Consider the following 22,241-nt stretch of genomic DNA (forward strand, 5'->3'; position numbering starts at 1 on the left):
TCTCTCAAAAGGCTATATTTCGCTAGATTTTGCCGCTTTTTTAGACTTTTGGGATTTTTTTTCTTTTACCTTTTTTTATTATATATGGACACAATTCCTGTTATTATCATCATTATTATCATGATTATCATCATTATTATCGTTATCATCATCATTATCATCATTATCATCATCATTTTCATCATTATTGCAATTATTATCATCATTATTGCAATAATTATCATTATTATTGCAATTATTGCAGTTATAATATATATTTTTACATCTATACTAATAACAACTACAATAATAATAGTAATAACAATAATAATAACAATAATAACGTTTTTATAATCATTATTTATATCATTATTTTAATTAATATCGTTATTACTGTAATTATTACTGTTATAATAATTATTTTTACAATTATACTACCAGTAAAAATAATAATAATGATAATAATAACAATAATGATAATAATAATAATAATAATAATAATAATAATGATAATAATGATAATAATGATAATAATGATAATAATAATGATAATAGTAATAATACTAATAATCATCAAATGTTATCCAAATTCTCTTTATTCTCACTTTTATCATCATTATTGTCATGATTAATAGAATTCAGGTAATTATTATCATTATCCCCCTAATAATTGCCAGAATCATCAAATGAATGGAAAAAAACGTCATTTTGGAGTCTACTCTCAAAAGGCTATATTTCGCTAGATTTTGCCGCTTTTTCGACTTTTGGGATTTTTTTTCTTTTACCTTTTTTTTATTATATATGGACACAATTCCTGTTATTATCATCATTATTATCATGATTATCATCATTATTATCGTTATCATCATCATTATCATCATTATCATCATTATCATCATCATTATCATCATTATTGCAATTATTATCATCATTATTGCAATAATTATCATTATTATTGCAATTATTGCAGATATAATATATGTTTTTACATCTATACTAATAATAACTACAATAACAATAGTAATAACAATAATAATAACAATAATAACGTTTTTATAATCATTATTTATATCATTATTTTAATTAATATCGTTATTACTGTAATTATTACGTTATAATAATTATTTTTACAATTATACTACCAGTAAAAATAATAATAATGATAATAATAACAATAATGATATCAATAACAATATTATAACAATTAGTATTATTATAATTATACTTATTATTATTATTATTGTTATTATTACAGTTATAATGTATTTTTCGGCAATAATGCTAATAATTAAAGTAATAATAATAATAATAATAATAATAATAATAATAATAATAATAATAATAATAATAATAATAATAATAATAATAATAATAATAATAATAATGATAATAGTAATAATACTAATAATTATCAAATATTATCCAAATTCTCTTTATTCTCACTTTTATCATCATTATTGTCATGATTAATAGAATTCAGGTAATCATTATCATTATAACCCTAATAATTGCCAGAATCATCAAATGAATGGAAAAAACGTCATTTTGGAGTCTACTCTCAAAAGGCTATATTTCGCTAGATTTTGCCGCTTTTTCGACTTGTGGGATTTTTTTTCTTTTACCTTTTTTTAATTATATATGGACACAATTCCTGTTATTATCATCATTATTATCATGATTATCATCATTATTATCGTTATCATCATCATTATCATCATTATCATCATTATTGCAATTATTATCATCATTATTGCAATAATTATCATTATTATTTAATTATTCATTAATTTAAAAAAATAATAATAGTAATAACAATAATAATAACAATAATAACGTTTTTATAATCATTATTTATATCATTATTTTAATTAATATCGTTATTACTGTAATTATTACTGTTATAATAATTATTTTTACAATTATACTACCAGTAAAAATAATAATAATGATAATAATAACAATAATGATATCAATAACAATATTATAACAATTCGTATTACTATAATTATACTTATTATTATTATTATTGTTATTATTACAGTTATAATATGTTTTTTGGCAATAATACTAATAATTAATGTAATAATAATAATAATAATAATAATAATAATAATAATAATAATAATAATAATAATAATAATAATGATAATAATGATAATAATGATAATAATGATAATAATGATGAAAATAGTAATAATACTAATAATCATCAAATGTTATACCTTGACTTTGCCGACGATGTTGCCATCCTATCTGAGTCCTTGGAGTCACTTGTGGCGGCTCTTGATGCATTTAGCAATGAGGCGAAGCCCCTAGGCCTAGAGGTCTCCTGGACCAAGACCAAGATTCAGGACTTTGGGGGCCTGTTAGGGGAACCCGTTCAGTCGATCCATGCTTGCGGCGAGGACGTTGAAGTCACAGAAAGTTTTACATACCTTGGTAGCGTAGTCCATATCTCTGGGTTGTCAGACCAGGAAGTCAGTAGACGGATTGGTCTGGCAACAGGAGCCATGAACTCGATCAACAAGAGCGTTTGGAGATGTCGGTACCTATGCAGAAGGACCAAGCTGCGTGTCTTCAAGGCCTTGATACTTCCAGTTTTGCTCTATGGAAGCGAAACCTGGACGCTATCCAGTGCCTTGGAGTCTCGCCTTGATGCCTTTTGTAACAAGTCCCTTCGCCGGATCATGGGGTACAGTTGGCAGGACCACGTGTCCAACCGGCGGTTACACCGTGAGACTGGCATGGGACCTGTTACTTGCATAATCCGGGATCGCCAACTCAGGCTATATGGCCACCTAGCTCGCCTCCCTATGGACGACCCTGCCCACCAGGTTGTCTCTCTGCGAGACAACCCTGGGTGGAGGAGACCTGTGGGACGTCCTAGGAGATCATGGCTTGGGCAGCTCGACGAGACCTGTCGTGAGGAACTAGAGATGGGCCGTGTGCCTGCCTGGAGACTCGCCTCGAGGGATCCTCGTGGCTGGAAGCGAAGGGTGGATGCGGCCCTGCGCCCCCGTCGGCGTTAGCCCCTTGATGATGATGATGATAATAAAAAAAAGGAAAAAAAAAAAAATCCCAAAAGTCGAAAAAGCGGCAAAATCTAGCGAAATAAAGCCTTTTCAGAGTAGACTCCAAAATGACGTTTTTTCCATTCATTTGATGATTCTGGCAATTATTAGGGTAATAATGATAATAATTACCAGAATTCTATTAATCATGACAATAATGATGATAAAAGTGAGAATAAAGAGAATTTGGATAACATTTGATGATTATTAATATTATTACTATTATCATTATTATTATCATTATTATCATTATTATTATTATTATTATTATTATTATTATTATTATTATTATTATTATTATTATTATTATTACTTTAATTATTAGTATTATTGCCAAAAATATATTATAACTGTAATAATAACAATAATAATAATAATAAGTATAATTATAATAATACTAATTGTTATAATATTGTTATTAATATTATTATTGCTATTATTATCATTATTATTATTTTTACTGGTAGTATAATTGTAAAAATAATTATTATAACAGTAATAATTACAGTAATAACGATATTAATTGAAATAATGATATAAATAATGATTATAAAAACGTTATTATTGTTATTATTATTGTTATTACTATTATTATTGTAGATGTTATTAGTATAGATGTAAAATTATATATTAAAACTGCAATAATTGCAATAATAATGATAATAATTGCAATAATGATGATAATAATTGCAATAATGATGATAATGATGATGATAATGATGATAATGATGATGATAACGATAATAATGATGATAATCATGATAATAATGATGATAATAACAGGAATTGTATCCATACATAATAAAAAAAAAGGTAAAAGAAAAAAATCCCAAAAGTCGAAAAAGCGGCAAAATCTAGCGAAATATAGCCTTATGAGAGTAGACTCCAAAATGACATTTTTTCCATTCATTTGATGATTTTGGCAATTATTAGTGTAATAATGATAATAATTACCAGAATTCTATTAATCATGACAATAATGATGATAAAAGTGAGAATAAAGAGAATTTCGATAACATTTGATGATTATTAATATTATTACTATTATCATTATTATTATCATTATTATCATTATTATTATTATTATTATTATTATTATTATTATTATTATTATTATTATTATTATTATTATTATTATTATTATCATTATTACTTTAATTATTAGTATTATTGCCAAAAAATATATTATAACTGTAATAATAACGATAATAATAATAATAAGTATAATTATAATAATACTAATTTTTATAATATTGTTATCAATATTATTATTGTTACTATTATCATTATTATTATTTTTACTGGTAGTATAATTGTAAAAATAATTATTATAACAGTAATAATTACAGTAATAACGACATTAATTGAAATAATGATATAAATAATGATTATAAAACGTTATTATTGTTATTATTATTGTTATTACTATTATTATTGTAGTTGTTATTAGTATAGATGTAAAATATATATTAAATGCAAAATTGCAATAATAATGATAATATTGGAATAATAATAATTGCAATAATAATGATAATATGATGATAATGATGATAATTGGATTGATAACGATATATGATATATAATATATAATTTGATAATAACAGATGTGTCCATACATAATAAAAAAAAAAGTAAAATAAAAAAAATCCCAAAGTTTAAAATAGGCTATTAAATTAGTTAAATATACTTTTAGAGTATATCCAAATGATTTTTACATTATTTTGATGATTCTGGAATTATTATTAATTAAATGATAATAATTACCTGAATTCTATAATATGACAATAATATATGTAAAATTAAATAAAAGAATTTGGATAACATTTGATAATATTTTATTTTATTATATATATATTTATTTTATCATTATTAATTATTATTATATTATTATTATTATTATTATATTATTATTATTATATATTATTAATTAATTATTAGTATTATTGCCAAAAAATATATTATAACTGTATAAAAACAATAATAATATAATAAATTATAATAATAACTAATTGTTATAATATTGTTATTAAAATTAATATATTGTATTATTATATATATTAATTATTTGTTACTAGTATAATTGTAAAAATAATTATTATAACATAATAAGTAATAACGATAAATTGAAATATGTATAATAAGAATAAAAGTATTATTGATATTATTTGTTATTACTATTATTATGTAGTGTCTTAGTATAGATGTAAAATTATTATTATAACTAATGAATTGCAATAATAATGATAATAATTGCAATAATGATGATAATGATGATGATAATGATGATAATGATGATGAAAACGATAATAATGATGATAATCATGATAATAATGATGATAATAATAGGAATTGTGTCCATATATAATAAAAAATAAGGTACAAGAAAAAAAATCCCAAAAGTCGAAAAAGCGGCAAAATCTATCAATATGTAGCCTTTTGAGAGTAGACTCTAAAATGACGTTTTTTCCATTCATTTGATGATTCTGGCAATTATTAGGGTAATAATGATAATAATTACCAGAAATCTATTAATCATGACAATAATGATGATAAAAGTGAGAATAAAGAGAATTTGGATAACATTTGATGATTATTAACATTATTGCTATTATCATTATTATCATTATTATTATCATTATTATTATTATTATTATTATTATTATTATTATTATTATTATTATTATTATTATTATTATCATTACTTTGATTATTAGTATTATTGCCAAAAAATATATTATAACTGTAATAATGACAATAATAATAATAATAAGTATAATTATAATAATACTAGTTGTTATAATATTGTTATTAATTTTTTATTTTATTATTATAATATTATTATTTTTACTGTTGGTATAATTGTAAAAATAATTATTATAACAGTAATAATTACAGTAATAACGATATTAATTGAAATAATGATATAAATAATGATTATAAAAAGGTTATTATTGTTATTATTATTGTTATTACTATTATTATTGTAGTTGTTATTAGTATAGATGTAAAATTATATATTATAACTGCAATAATTGCAATAATAATGATAATAATTGCAATAATGATGATAATAATTGCAATAATTATGATAATGATGATGATAATGATGATAATGATGATAATGATGATGATAACGATAATAATGATGATAATCATGATAATAATGATGATAATAACAGGAATTGCTTCCTTATATAATAAAAAAGGGTAAAAGAAAATAAATCCCAAAAGTCGAAAAAGCGGAAAATCTAGCGAAATATAGCCTTTTGAGAGAAGACTCCAAAAAGACGTTTTTTTCATTTATTTGATGATTCTGGCAATTATTAGGGTAATAATGATAATAATTATCAGAATTCTATTAATTATGACAATAATGATGATAAAACTGAGAATAAAGAGAATTTGGATAACATTTGATGATTATTAATATTATTACTATTATCATTATTATTATCATTATTATCATTATCATTATTATTAATATTATTATTATTATTATTATTATTATTATTATTATTATTATTATTATTATTATTATTATTATTATTATTATTATTATTACTTTAATTATTAGTATTATTGCCAAAAAATATATTTAACTGTAATAATAACAATAATAATAATAATAAGTATAAATATAATAATACTAATTGTTATAATATTGTTATTAATATTATTATTGTTATTATTATCATTATTATTATTTTTAATGGTAGTATAATTGTAAAAATAATTATTATAACTGTAATAATTACAGTAATAACGATATTAATTGAAATAATGATATCAATAATGATTATAAAAACGTTATTATTGTTATTATTATTGTTATTACTATTATTATTATAGTTCTTATTAGTATAGATGTAAAATTATATATTATAACTGCAATAATTGCAATAATAATGATAATAATTGCAATAATGATGATAATAATTGCAATAATGATGATAATGATGATAATGATGATGATAACGATAATAATGTGATAATCATGAAAAAATATGATAAAAACAGGATTGTTCCATATATAATGAAAAAAAAAAAAAAAAAAAAAAATCCGAAAGTCAAATGCGGCAAATCTATGAAATAACCTTTTAAAAAGAACTCCAAAATGACTTTTTTTCCATTTTTTGATGATTCTGGAAATTATTTAGGAAATAATGAAATATTACCAGAATTCTATTAATCTTGAAAATAATGATGAAAAAAGGGGAAAATAAAAAATTTTTGGGGAACATTTGTATTATTAATATAATAAAATTACATTTTTATTATTATTTATCATTATTTTTATTATTTTTATTATTGTTATTGTGTGTACGGCTGGCACTCGCCGACTCTCGGTCGATCTCGCCGGGACGCATCGTCCTCGGTCCCCGAGGTTGAGGCCGGTCTTTACCAGCCACATGCCTCCCTTTCTCTACCACGGAAAAAAGGCTGGGGAACTCTGAAAATGCTGCCATTGACTTGGATGAGACCCCCCGGGCTCCGCTTCCACCAAACGAGGGGGGTATTGTTGGAAAAATTTTTGAACATGGTTATAAAAAAAAACCAAACGACGTTTTTTTTAACCAAGGCTCGTTACTTGGATGGTGTTGAAGCTCCGAAAAATAAAAGTTTTTTAATTTCCCCAAAGCCCCATACCGAAAATTGTACTTACCATTTTTTTTTCCTATGTTCTTTCCTTCCAATTTTCACAATGCCCCTGGGGGAGAAAGGGTCGTTTATGGGGTTTTTCTCTCCCTCCTTTTCCGGTTGTTTGGGTCTTGGCTTGTTTGGCTCCGGACTTGGGGTTTGGTATTCCAATCTTATTTTGCATATTTTCTTCTTTTCGCGCCATGCCTGGGCAGGGCCCTGGGGGGTCTTTTTCTGGTAAAAAACCCCTTTTTGTGAGGGGGGACAGTTGGGTCCTATTCTGTTTTACTGGGGCCCTTTCTCGGTGTGCTCGCTTTGGTTTTCTTTGTGGTTTACCTCCTTCACGCCGGGATTTGCCGGATTGTCTCCGAAAACTAATATTCTTTTAGTGTTTTTTTTTGGGAAACACCGGGTCTTTTTTTGGATTTTTGCGTGCACCCTTCATCCCCATCTGGGGGTGCCTTCTCTCTATCCCAAAAGCGGCACTTTGAACCAAGTGTCAGAGTAAAAAAGGGGCCACTTCACACAAAAGGACCTGCTTAATCCTACCTCCAGTGTGCCTTTTTTTTCCCTTGATTTTAAACTAAGTAAATACTTATTTCCTTCCCTCGTCGGGGTCCGACCTCCTGGGGAAAGGGTTTATTTCAATAAGTCTCGCCCATAAAATTTCGGGGCCATTTATTTTTTTACTTTTTTCACTTTGTTTCGTTTTGTTGTTTTGTACCTGCCGACCTGTGGGTGTCACCATCCGTGTCTTGTGTCTTTTTTGGGCCCTTTTTTTCTTCTTTTTTGGCCTTCGACTCTAATTATTCTATTACATGATTTTCTAAATATTTTTTTATCTTTTACAAAAGTGTTTTTATCAGAGTTTATCAGCACTATTTGTTTGCTTTTGTTTTTTTTTTTTTGTTTTTTTTTTCACTTAACTCCTTTTTGGGTTGGGATTAACTTTTCAAAAATAGGGTTGGGCTGTGTTTATGCAAACACTCTTTTTAAAAATACTTATGGATTTGGGGACCCAACTTAGGAGTGAAAATCACTAATTTTTTTGATATACGGTGGGTTTTCAAGTCCACCCCCGTTTTGGGTGATAAATTGGTATGTACCATCTATAAACTTTCTGACTGAATTCCTGTGACCTCCCTAAGGGTGCTTTTTGCTCAAAAAATAACTCATACCACCTAGAGTTTTCATCAGTCCCAGTCGGGAATACAGGTGATATTTACCACCTTCTAAACGTGGTTATGCCCCGGCCAAATGCTTGAAACTTTTTGGGACTCGGGTCTCCTTAACAGCACATTGCTGGTTACTCATCCTCACCCCAAAAGGCTGTAAGAAGGCTAATAAAGGGAGTATATTACTGATACTCTAACAGACCATAACTTTGCTATCCGGGTTCCCACTTCCAGCGGGGGATGCTCAAACTGAAGGGAAAAGGAAAATTTTCGATCTTGTTTTTTTCTTAAAACACGTCCAGCAGACGTCGGCCTACGTTTCTCCCTTTTCACAATTACCACTTACACTCCAACTTCAGCACTACATCCTGTACTTTCCTTCCACCCTTCTTTCATACACATTCACACCCCCTAAAAACCACACGGTTCCCGACCACAAATCGGTGGTGCGCTGCCGACCCCGGAATCTTACTCGTTCATGCAGACGAATCTTTTCCCAAATAAATCGATACCGGTTGAGCCCGACTAAACCCAACCATTGAGCTAACTGGGTCTACGCCCCCAAACTGTTTTTTTGGTGGCAGCGGGGGGATAGAACATTTTTCATTATAAGTGTCGGGTTAAAGCCTTTGTGCAAGTCCACGCAAGCCCAGTAAAAGGTTGTAGAGTAAGTGCGGGTACGAGAAATGCCTCGTAACGAAATAGCGCCCTGGAAACCCACTACCCCCTGGGGTTCCTCTGCAAACACCCTCCTCGGGGTCCCGAATTTCCTGACAGTAACCTCAGTATTGACTTTGGGGCAAATTTTGAACCCCGGACCCCCTCTCCCTCTCGATGTACGAAAGCTAGCGGATAAATTCAAAGGGGTTTAATTTTTTGGTTCGTGTCCTAAAGGGGCGTACCTCAATTTTTTTGCGATTACGGGAGCCCAGGGCTCTGAACCCCCCTCTCACCTCGACCACCACTGCGGCCTCTGCATCGGGGGGAACGGGGGTCTCGGTCACGACTGCCCACCTCCCTCCCCGGCACCCTAAAACCCACGTCCGCGGGACCAGGGTATAACCCTACGCACCCGATCCCCCCTTCCCGGGGAGGTCCCACCGCCAGCCCTTCGGAGGAATCGGATTGGGAAAACCCGGGTTGCACACGTTGAGCGGCCATCCTTAGGGGAGGGTGGGCCGATCCGGGGCCGCCCGTGCTAGCTGTGGGGGGACGGGGGACTTTGCCCTTAACTCCCCATCTTCGCGGATAGGACCGGGGCGATTTTAAAGGGAAACCCCTTCGAAAACTCTGGGGGGACGTGCTCTCGGGGAGTATTACGCATTTGGGGGTCTACCTAACGACGTTCCCCCCAGGACTTCACTCGGGGTCGAACCTGGTTTACCAGGGTAGCGCATTATCCTGGTGAATTTGGGGCCACTAAACCTCTGAGGGGAAACTTTTCCCAGGACTCCCCCCTGGATCGGGGAAAAGCTCCTGCGGTAAGGATCAGCCGCTTTTCGGGTGGTCGAAGCACCCAAAAATCTGGTACCATGGGCACATCCGGCGGGTAGAAAAACCCCTTGGTCAGTTTCTCGACGAGGCGGGCCCTAAACCCTCGCCCCCTCTACTCCTCGCGAGGGCGATCCCGGCAGGTTCCCCCCGGGTTGATCCCCGGGTTTGATTTCCCGTACCACTAGAGAACCCGACGCGGGTGCCCCCCACCATAGTGACACGCATGCGCTTCCGAGTGTCGTGCGGTGCGGGGGGTCTCATGCCCCCGGGTGGGGCCGCCGAGGGAAATGTGGCCGGGAGGGTGTTTTTTTTCGCGCAGGACTGCATACACCCCCCCCAAAACACAACCCAACCCAAAAACCACCGCCAAGACGTGGGTGGGCGCCGAGGGACGACGTTCCAGGGAACCGGACTCCCCAGGCACAATTCAGGCAAAACGGCCGTGTTGAATGTGGGTTGCGGGGACAAAGTCCTAGTTTTCCCCATTGACTGGGGAATTGGGAAAGGGGTGGTGAAGGATCCTTTTCGGGGGTTTTCCCAACACCTCGCTCTCGCCTCCTCCGTGGCCTCAGGGGGCTCTGGGGCCCCGTTGGACCCCAAGGAAAGGCAACCCTAAATTTTAAAATTTTCCCGGCCTGTAAGTCCGGCACTCAGTGGTCTGGGCGACGACAACCCCAAATTTCCAGCCGAGGTACTGATAGGCGTGCCCTGCACGAAGGTTTTTTTTTAAATTGAATCTCTCCCCTGTTCCAGGGCTAGTTTTGACCTTCAAGGGGGGCCCGACCCGTGTTTCCCTTCTCTGGTGCTGGGTCCCTCGGTATTTGGTACACAAACCAACGCCCTAGCGTTGCTTTGGGGGGGAAAAGGGGCCCGAAAGGGCAATTAATGTGCGCGGAAAGCCCTTTTCCCTCCTCGGGGGGGCGATTCGTGCGATTTTCTGTGAACGGCGGGGGCGGGTTTGGCTTTGTTGAAGCGACACACCCAAAATCCTGTCCCTTCTTTTCTTTGGTGGCCCTCTCCCTACCGGATTTGACGTTTGGGGGTCGTCAACTTCGGGACTCCGGTTGAATCGAGCAAGGATTCTCCTTGGCTATGCGGCGATCGGGGGAGGAGGTTTCACCAATTGCTTGCATACGACGGGGAATCGGTGGACCAGGATTCCGGCGTCAACCCCAAGATGGGGCTCTCCTTTGGGGGGATAGTCGGGGATTTTTGGCATGGCTTCCCCGACTCCATTGATGGTGACAAACCCGGATACCGGGCGGCTTTGAGGACCGGTTCGTTTTTCACCACGACTTAAGACTTTGGTTAAAACAGGACGATTTGAGGCCCCCTTCCCCCGTTTTTTTTCGAGAACGAGAATCCCCTCATCCAGGGGGGGCTGTCTTTCCCCCGGGTGATTTTTTTCTACCTGCCCTCAGTTACGTGAACAGCTCATCCAGGTACTTGACGTTCCCGGGATCGTTTAACAAAGGGGCGCCCCCGGGGTGTGGTCCACACTGAAGCTAAAATCAAACCAGGAGACCAACCTACCCGTGTAAAACGGGGCGCCCCCCGGGAGAGTGGCGGCATACACCCTCGGAATGCGAAAAATCTTGCGGGGGGTGATTGACTTTCTTGTTCTCCATGGCCTCTCCCGTTTGCTTGTGAAAAAAAAGGGGAACCCCGCTTCTGCGTCGACTACCGTGTTTTGAACCGAAAAGGGTTTAACCATATCCCATACCCAGGATGGACGCTGCATTGTCAGCGGGCGGTAATCCGGGTTTTTGCGTCCTCGAGCAAAGTGCTACGGCCCGTTGAGGTGGATAAGGGACCGAGAAAAACAGCTTTTTCCGCGGCTCCCGTCCTTTCATTTTTCGGTATCCCTTTTGGGTTGACACGGCTCCGTCAAATTTTCAGGGGGCTTCGCCCCGTTCTAAACCCGGGTGTTGGGCCCCCAACCACTGGCATTCTCGACGACTTGTGATTCAGCGCAGGGTTGGCACACCTATCCCACCTCGATGCCGTGTTGCAGTTACTCGCTGGGGGGGGGTTCGCTTAACCTAGCCAAGTGTCGCTTCCAACCACATTTTTCGTTTCTTGGCCACCGATTACCCGGGCCGGGGTGTTTTCCTGACCCCAAAAAGTAACTGATACAAGATAAAACACCAAAACCCAAGGGCCGTTCGCCATTCTTGGGGGCAACGGGTTTTTTTTCGCAGCACTCCCCAATTATAAAGGGGTCGCATCCCCTCTGACTCGACCCCTGAAAAAAGAACCAGATTTTTAGGGGACAAACCTAAACAGGGGCGTTTGAACGATTAAGAAAAAGTGCTTGCCACCGAAACCTTGCTTAACCACCCAAAATTTTGAGAAACCCTTTGGCTTACACCGTCCCCGGGGCACGGCGATCGTGCTTGTCTTATCCCAGCGGGATAAGGATGGAACCCCATGGGGTTGCATTTTTTTTTCCTCGGAAGCAAAGGGACCCCGAGACCGGGTCCCACCATCGACCTGGAAGCTCTTGCTGTGGTCGAAAGCGTTAGACTTACCATCCTTACCTGTATGGAAACGGTTTCGTATCTTTACAGATCCGCCCGTTGGTATCTTTTTCCCGCAAGCCACGCATGGGGGTTTAAGGGATGCGCGTGGCAAAAAGACTGACATTCTATGACTTTGAGCTTTCCTATAAGCCGGGTCGAGTCCACCACGTCCCGACTTGCTCACGTCAGATGCCCCCATTGCTGACCTCGTAGTCCCTTACTGCAGCCCTTTTGGGTGGGCGTATCAGCGGGACGATCCCCTGTGGCAGCACTCATAGGTATCTTGAGGAGGGCCGCCTTCCCCCCGAGGGGTATCCCTCTTCCACTCGATCAATTTTGAACTTTGGACCGAGTCTTATATCATGTTAAATCCACCATGAACGGGCTTGCTTCGGCTCGTAATCCCAAAATCGCTGGGGCGCCGCTTTGGATGCGGTTCATGCCCTTCCGTCCGCCGGGGATCAGGGGGTCCACGGACGATCAGCGGGTAGGGTCTTTTTTCTTTTCCCGGATGTTGGCCGCATCCCGAAGTTTTTGCGTCTGCCGGCATCCACGGGGGAAGGGGGAATCGCCCGAAAGCCCCCTTTATCCATCCAAAGTCGTAAGCCCTTCACGGGGCTCCGCTGATATCCTCAAATTACCCCCCTTTGGCCGTGGCAACAAGTACGTCCTTTGCTGATTTACCCCCTTACCCGGTTTGTTGGTTTTCCCCATTTGGGATCTAAGGCCTCAAAAATGTAGCAGATGTTTTTCCTTGCAGAAATTTGTTATCGGTATGTCCACCCCGGACCTTGTTATCGGGTAACGCCCTTTAAATTTCCCCAAACCCCTTCTTTCCGACATCTGTCATCACCTTTAGGTGAAGTCGCTCTTCACCACAGTCTATATCCGCAGGCCAACGTATGTGGGAGGGTGAACCGGGGGGTCAAAGGCGCCCCGACACGCTCCAAATGGGGTGATCCCCCATGGTTGGGCGATCTATTCCCTATTGAGTTTGCCATCAATTCCTCCAACCCGGGGCGTAATGCGTCCCATTGTACCCTTTCCCACAGGTCGGACAGTCATTTCCCCTTGTGGGATCAAACCACGTGTCTATTCCGAAGGGTCTTCCCCCCACTAAATCGAACTCCGTGCAGCTCGGGTGGCCCCTAGTGACCCCGAAGGGTCGTGAGGTTTGGACCCCGACACGATCAAGGCGGCGGCTCGCCCGGGAGTTAAAAGAGGGGGGTCTGGTCTTCGTCATCGTAGCGTTTCGCACCCCTCTAACCCAACCCCCGGGTCCCCGATGGTTAGGGCCATCCGGTTTTTTTAAAAAAATCGGGCCCGTGGCTTTGTGGAGGAGACCGCTTCAAATGGCAGGAAGTCACTCTGCACCCCAATAATTTAAAGGCATTTTTTGGGGAAGTGCGGAAATTTGTCCCCCCCCACGATTTCCCCCGTTTGGGCGGGATTTCCCTCCGCCCAGCCCCATGGGGCCTTTTTAAGATCCCGTGCGATGACCTTTTTGGATTTGGTCCTCGGCCCCGTCATCGGGGGGTAACGATGACCCTGGGAAACCCCGGGGCTGACTGGCATAATGGGCAAACCCCTCTTCCTTATCTTCCCCCCGCCATTTTCTTTCTTTTTCGAGCCCCCCGGATTGCATCTGTCCCTTGTCAATTACCAGTCTTTTCCCGTAACATAAAACCCCGTTTGGGTTTGGTCCCAACACCTTGCAGCCCGTTTTTTTTTTCGAGCCTTGCCTTATCCTGGCCGTGGAACCCCGGGGAAATCCCTTTACGATAGCAAAACCCCTAACCATTACTAAACCCCTCTTTTCCCCGCAAACAAAATATTCAGTCGCCCGTTCCTTCTTCTTTCTAATCTATTCTACTTTTCAATCCCTCCAGATGGACGGCCAGGGCCCAGCAGCCCTTTCTGTCCTGTGGGGTGATCCTCTGATAGCTTACACCCGCCCTTGAACCCCGCCGGGGTTCTTTGTTTTCTCACCTTCTGACCCGGGGCACACTTTCGTCGTCTGTCCTGGACATCTGCAAGACCCGTGCAGAGAAATAATCAAATTTTAAGTTTGGGGCCAATTACTTCGTTTTTAGGACTCAGTCCCGGAGCCTAGGGGGATTACACCCGTCGACAGTGTCCCGGGGCTGAGGTCGGTCTACGCTCTTTCCCCCCATACGGGAACGTAAGGGGGTCTTTTGTACAAACCTGTAGGAAACTTCTTTTTTACGGAGTATTCTTTAAATACACCCCTTTTTTTATCGTCCTCCATCTTCTTCTCTACCTTTCCCATTCTAGTATATGTAACACCAGATTTTGGGGTTGGCCTCAAGCCTTGGGGGCCCTTATACTTTTAAACCCGATGTTATTTTTTTGGTTTTTTTTTGTGTATATCTGTGCCAAAGGGGAAATTGGGGTTCCCCGCTTCAGGTGCTTTCCCCTTTTTTTTGTTTTTTTCATTTTCTAGTTTTTTATTTCTTATCTTAAATGTTCTTTAGTTTTACGGGTTTTTTCTTAAAGGGCATTGTTTTATCTATTTAAACGTCGAGCTCGAACTTCCAGGGCAACGACCTTCCAGAGCTGTTTCAGGGCCGAACCCATGACTTTTCATCGCCTCCATGGAGGTCCTCTTTTTGATAAGCTCTGATGATCCCTTTTCAGGGCCCTGGAAAAACTGTACTTGTACATTGGGGATGTTCATCTCCCTCGGCCCACTATTAATTTTAAAGCCCCCTTTCCCTCCAAAAAAAGGTTTTTTTCCCCCTTTTCCCCCCGGGGAAAAAAAAAGTTTTCAATACACTTTGTTGCAGGTTGAGGTTAAGGGCCCCCCCCGGGCCCCCCCCCCCCCCCGGGATCCTTATTCTTTTACCTTTGGGGGCCAAGGACGACGCCGAGTTCCAGGGTCCGCCCTCCTGAGCCCTCCCGGCCCTCCTTTTCCACGGGTGGGGCCATTTGACCCCGCTTTGATGTTCCTACTGCGTGCGGGCGCATCCCCTGATGCCCCGCCTTCCATTTCCGACTGCTGCGGGCGCATCCTCCTGATCCCCGCCTTCCGATTTCCGATGGGGTCGGGGGCTCCCCTATCCCCCCCTTTCCCATTTTCCCCACTGGGGTGCGGGGGCTCCCCTGAGCCCCCGCTTTCCGATTCCCCCTGGGGGGGGGCTGGTGACCCGTTTTCCCAGTCCCCTGCGGCGGGCGCGCCCCCTGGCCCCCCCCTTGGGGTCCCCCGGTGGGGCCCGGTGTTTCGCCCCGGGGGTTTCCCCTTTCCCGTGACCCACGCCGGCCCCAAATCCGGGGACCCGCCCTTGGATGACCTCCGAGGATGGGAAGGTAATGCGCCACCTGTTTTTGGGCCCCCTCCTTTCCGAACTCTCTTTTTTGTCCCCCTTTTTGGGCACCCTGCCCGGGGGGGTTTGAGTGACGGCTGCGCACCCCGATTAGGGGATCTCCCTGGATACTCGTCTTTTCCGTTTTAGGCCCGGCACTGCCCAGTTTTTTCCCCCCGGCAAAAAAAGGGGGGGAACTTTCCCCTCTGCCTTGACTTTAAACGTCCCGGTCCGTTTGAGGCGGGGTTTTAGAAAAATTTGCTTTTTAAAAAAACCCAAGAAAGTTTTTAACCCCAGCTCTTACTTGGATGGGTTGGTCTCCAAAAAATAAAAAATTTAAATTTATCCCCAAAGTTTGTAAAAAACCCATTTTTTTTTCCTATTTTTTTTCCTTCCAAAAGAAAATAAAAAATTTTTTTAATTTTTTTTCCCCCTCCCAAAGGTTTTTTTGTTTCTTTTTACTCCAAAGTTTTTTCCCCCTTTTTTTGATATTTCCTTTTTCCCCCAGGGGGCATGCCTGAGGGATAATTCCCGTTTTTGAAGGACGTTCGGGGCCCTTCTTTTACGTTGGGTTTTCGTTGGCTGTTTGGAAATTTTTGGGGCCTTTTCCCCCCGGGTTTTGGGTTTTTTCCCAAACTTTTTTCTTTTTTTTTTGGCCCTGGCCTTTTTGGCTTTTCGTGCCCCCTTTAAAAACCCATTGTGGGGGGCCTTCTTCTATTCCCCCCCTTTAAATGTGGGGTTCCCCTTCCCGGGCCGCTTGGATTACTTGTGATTCCTTGTTTTCAAGCAAATTTTTTTCCCCCCCCGGAGTCCCCCGGGAGAAGTTTTTTTAAATTGTTTTTAGGGCCCACCTTCCTTTTTTGGATTGGTCGAACCTCCCCTTGTGGGGGGTCACCCCCTTCTTTTTTCCTTTCCCCAGGGGGCCCTTGACCAAGTTTTTTTCAGATTTTTAAAAAACTTTACCAAAAAGGATGCGATTTTCCAACTAGTTTTTTTTTCTTTTTTTTTTTTGTTTTTTGTTTTTTTTCCAGTTAATCTCCTTTTGGGGGGTTATTTATTCCTAAATATTGGCATTTTTTTTTAAATCTTTTACTTTGGGTTTCCCAATTTGGGTGTCCTGATTTTTGGAACTTGTGGGTTTTTAGGCATCCCCCCCTGATTTGGGGGTTCCTTTCATTTCTCTAATTCCCTTGACCCCCCTAATTTCATTTTTTAATAAAAAACTAAATAATTTTTTATCCCCTAAAAAAGGGGTTTTTAATTCAAAGTTTATCAAGCCGTGTTGCTTTTGGTGGGGTTTTGTTGTTTCCATTTCCCCCTTTGGGTGAGGTAATAAACAATTTAAATTTCTGTATCTAAACAACCTTTTTTATATGGGTTCCCCTTAAGGGGAAAATAAAAAAGGGAAAAAATTTAGATTTGGTTTTTTCCAAAGTCCACCAAACCCGGCCCCCGTATTTTTTAAAATTAAAATTACCATCAAAACCCTTCCTTTCTTTCCTTCCCCCTTTTTTCAATTCCAAAATAAAACAACACCAAGGTTTCCCACCCATCGGTGGGGGAGGTTCCACCTCTAACTGTTTATGCAGCGCTTTTAAAAAAATTTTCCTCGGGGCCCCTAACAGCACATTGGTTTACTTCTCGCCCCCTAAGTTTTTTTAGTATAATTAATTATTAAATATATTAAAAATTTTTTTTTTTTTTTTTTTTTTTTATTTCCAAATTTAATTAAGAGAAAAAAATTTTACGAAAAATTCATTTTAAAAGTTAAATTACTATTTTTTTTAAATTTTTTTAAATTTAAATTACAAAATTTTTATTTTTACTTTTTAAATTTTAAAAAAATTAATCCCCTAAAACAAATTAAATTTTTAATGTAATTAAAATAATGTTATAAAAAGATTTTTTTAAATTTTTTTAAATTTTATTTTTTAATAAAAATTTTAAATTATTTTTAACGCCCTAATTATTATATTATTATTAAAAATTAAATTCTTATTAATTATATTAATATTTTTTTTGTTTTTTTTTTTTTTTTTTATTATCATACTTTAATTATAAAAATTTGCCCAAAAAAAAAAAGGGAAAAAAAAAAAAATCCCCCAAAGTCGAAAAAGCGAAAAACCCAGCGAAAATAGCCTTTTGAGGTAATCCAAAATGACGTTTTTTTTTTATTTATTTTATATTCTGGGGATTATTAGTTTATTAATGATAAAAATTCCAGAATTTTATTAAACTGACAATAAAGCGATAAAAGTGAGAATAAAGAGAATTTGGGTAACATTTTATGTATTTAAAATTTTTTAATATTCATTATTTTTTATCATTTTTATTATTAATTTTTTAATTTTTATTATTTTTTATTAATTTATTATTATTATCATTATTATTATTATTTTATTATTTTACTTTTAATATTTTATATTATTTTCCAAAAAAAAAAAAATATTATAAGTAATAAAACAATAATAAAATAAAAGTTAAAATTTTAAAATTAAATTTTTTTTTTTTTTGTTTTAATATTATTATGTTTTTATTCTCATTATTATTTTTTTTACTGGTAGTTTAATTGTAAAAATGAATTTTTAAAAAGTAATAACAGTAAAAACGATATTTAAATTTAAAAAAAGAAAAAATAATTATTATAAAAACGTTATTATTGTTATAATTATTGTTTTTCTATTATTATTTTAGTTTTTTTTAGTATAATGTAAAATATTATTTTAAAATACAAAAATTGCAATAATAATGATAAAATTGCAAAAATGATGATAACAAATTTCAAAAATGGATAATGGATGATATGAGATAAGATGAGATAACGAAATAGATGTAATCGTATAATAATGATGATAATACGGAAAATTGTGTCTATATATAAAAAAAAAAAGGTAAAAAAAAAAAAAATCCCAAAAAACTAAAAAGCGGCAAATCTAGGACATTAGCCATTTTAGAGTAGACCCCCAAAAGACGTTTTTTCCATTCATTTTTTGATTCTGGGAATTTTTAGGGTAAAAATGATAATAATTACCTGAATTCTATTAATCATGACTATAATGATGATAAAAGTGAGAATAAAGAGAATTTGGATAACATTTGATGATTATTAATATTATTGCCAAAAAATATATTATAACTGTAATAATAGCAATAATAATAATAATAAGTATAATTATAATAATACTAATTGTTATAATATTGTTATTAATATTATTATTGTTATTATTATCATTATTATTATTTTATGGTAGTATAATTGTAAAAATAATTATTATAACAGTAATAATTACAGTAATAACGATATTAATTGAAATAATGATATAAATAATGATTATAAAAACGTTATTATTGTTATTATTATTGTTATTACTATTATTATTATAGTTGTTATTAGTATAGATGTAAAATTATATATTATAACTGCAATAATTGCAATAATAATGATAATAATTTCAATAATGATGATAATAATTGCAATAATGATGATAATGATGATGATAATGATGATAATGATGATGATAACGGTAATAATGATGATAATCATGATAATAATGATGATAATAACAGGAATTGTGTCCATATATAATAAAAAGGTAAAAGAAAAAATTCCCAAAAGTCGAAATGCGGCAAAATCTAGCGAAATATAGCCTTTAGATAGACTCAAAAAAGACGTTTTTTGCATTCATTTGATGATTCTGGCACTTAATGGTAATAATGATAATACTTACCAGAATTCGATTAATCATAGAATAATTATGATTAAAACAGTGCGAATAAATAGCATTTCGATAACATTCATGATTATTCAATATTAGTACTATTATCATTATTATTATCATTATTATTATTATTATTATTATTATTATTTTATATTATAATTATTATTAAATTTTATGATTATTATTATTATTATTTTTATATTAGTATTATATTACTTTCATTATTATATTATTGCCAAACAATATATTATAAACTGTAAAATCCCAATAATATAATAATAAGTATAATTATAATAATACACTTTGTTATAATATTGTTTTATTAATATTACTGTTATCAGTATTATTATTGTAGTTGTTATTAGTATAGATGTAAAATTATATAATACATATATAAAGAATTACAATAATGTGATAATAATTGCAATAATGATGATCTGATGATGATATGATGATAATGATGATGATATCGATAATAATGTGATATCATGATTAAATTATGATTATAACAGGAATTGTGTCCATATATAATAAAAAAAGGTAAAAGATAAAAAATCCCAAAAGTCGAAAAAGTGGCGGGCACACTCCTCCTCCCTTAGTCTGTCCAAGTGAAACACCTTAGGGTGGCCACTAGAGGGACGGGGAGTTTTGAAGTGGACCCGCAGGGTATCATAATTATAATCATGATTATCATCATTATTATCGTTATCATCATTATCATGATTATCATCATCATTATCATCATTATTGCAATTATTATCATCATTTATTCAATTATTATCATTATTATTATTTAATTTACATATATACTAAAACCAAACTACAATAATGATAGTAATAACAATAATAATAACATACTAACGTTTTCTAATCATTCTTGATATCATTATTTCAATTAATATCGTTATTTATTACTGTAATTATTCTGTTAATAATATTATTTTTACTAATTATCCTACCAGTAAAAATAAAAATAATGACAATAATAACCAAAATTTTTTAAAAAAATATTAGTAACAATATTATACATTAGTATTAATTATAAGTATAAATATTATTATTATTATTGTTTTTTATTACAGTTATAACATAATATTTTTTTGGCATAATCTAATAATTAAAGTAATACTAATTACTAATACTAATAGTATAATAATAAAAATAAGAATTAAATAAGATAATAATAATAATAATTATAATACTGATAATAAAATGATAAAGTATAATATTAATAATCGATCAATTGTTATCCAAATTCTCGTTATTCTCAATTTTATCATCATTCTTGTCATTATTAATAGAATTCTGGTAATTATTATCATTATTACCCTAATAATTGCCAGAATCATCAAATTAATGGAAAAAACGTCATTGTGGAGTCTACTCTCAAAAGGCTATATTTCCCTAGATTTTTCCGCTTTTTCGACTTTTGGGATTTTTTTTCTTTTACCTTTTTTATTATATATGGACACAATTCCTGTTATTATCATCATTATTATCATGATTATCAACATTATTATCGTTATCATCATCATTATCATCATTATCATCATTATCATCATCATTATCATCATTATTGCAATTATTATCATCATTATTGCAATTATTGCAGTTATAATAATTATTTTTACAATTATACTACCAGTAAAAATAATAATAATGATAATAATAACAATAATAATATTAATAACAATAATAATAATAATAATAATAATAATAATAATAATAATAACATTAATAATCATCAACTGTTATCCAAATTCTCTTTATTCTCACTTTCATCATCATTATTGTCATGATTAATAGAATTCTGGTAATTATTATCATTATTACTCTAATAATTGCCAGAATCATCAAATGAATGGAAAAAAACGTCATTTTGGAGTCTACTCTCGAAAGGCTATATTTCGCTAGATTTTGCCGCTTTTTCGACTTTTGGGATTTTTTTTCTTTTACCTTTTTTTTATTATATATGGACACAATTCCTGTTATTATCATCATTATTATCATGATTGTCATCATTATTATCGTTATCATCATCATTATCATCATTATTGCAATTATTATCATCATTATTGCAATTATTATCATTATTATTACAATTATTGCAGTTATAATATATATTTTTAAATATATACTAATAACAACTAAAATAATAATAGTAATAACAGTAATAATAACAATAATAACGTTTCTATAATCATTATTTATATAATTATTTCAATTAATATCGTTATTACTGTATTTATTACTGTTATAATAATTATTTTTACAATTATAATACCAGAAAAATTTAAATTTAAAAAAAAATAACAATAAT

General features: G+C 34.5%; 2 protein-coding genes across 2 annotated transcripts; one reads left to right on the forward strand and one right to left on the reverse strand.

Moving 5' to 3' along the window:
- Positions 1 to 8,930: 8,930 nt before the first annotated feature.
- On the reverse strand, positions 8,931 to 10,570 carry LOC119569473 (single-stranded DNA-binding protein 3-like). The gene is made up of 4 exons (XM_037917622.1): positions 10,537 to 10,570; positions 10,239 to 10,358; positions 9,817 to 10,065; positions 8,931 to 9,028 (listed from the first exon to the last, which is right to left on the reverse strand). The coding sequence occupies exons 1-4, from the start codon at positions 10,568 to 10,570 to the stop codon at positions 8,931 to 8,933; spliced, it is 501 nt and encodes a 166-aa protein (XP_037773550.1).
- Positions 10,571 to 15,842: 5,272 nt separating this feature from the next.
- LOC119569474 (U1 small nuclear ribonucleoprotein C-like) lies at positions 15,843 to 16,730 on the forward strand. Its single transcript, XM_037917623.1, has 2 exons — positions 15,843 to 16,206; positions 16,711 to 16,730. Exons 1-2 carry the CDS (start codon positions 15,843 to 15,845, stop codon positions 16,728 to 16,730), a joined length of 384 nt encoding a protein of 127 aa, XP_037773551.1.
- The last annotated feature ends 5,511 nt before the right edge of the window (positions 16,731 to 22,241 follow it).

This window comes from Penaeus monodon, unplaced genomic scaffold, assembly GCF_015228065.2.
Source record: "Penaeus monodon isolate SGIC_2016 unplaced genomic scaffold, NSTDA_Pmon_1 PmonScaffold_1555, whole genome shotgun sequence".
Lineage (NCBI taxonomy): Eukaryota > Metazoa > Arthropoda > Malacostraca > Decapoda > Penaeidae > Penaeus > Penaeus monodon.

Coding starts and splice junctions, on each gene's coding strand:
- LOC119569473 (XM_037917622.1), bottom strand. CDS start 10,570: ATGGTGGGGGGCACCCGCGTCGGGTTCTCTAGTG. Junction 10,359..10,536: donor CCGCGTCGGGTTCTCTAGTG/GTACGGGAAATC, acceptor CCACCCGAAAAG/CGGCTGATCCTTACCGCAGG. Junction 9,029..9,816: donor AGGCCGCAGTGGTGGTCGAG/GTGAGAGGGGGG, acceptor TCCCTTTATTAG/CCTTCTTACAGCCTTTTGGG.
- LOC119569474 (XM_037917623.1), top strand. CDS start 15,843: ATGTTCCTACTGCGTGCGGGCGCATCCCCTGATGCCCCGCCTTCCATT. Junction 16,207..16,710: donor TGACCTCCGAGGATGGGAAG/GTAATGCGCCAC, acceptor TTTTTCCCCCAG/GGGGCATGCCTGAGGGATAA.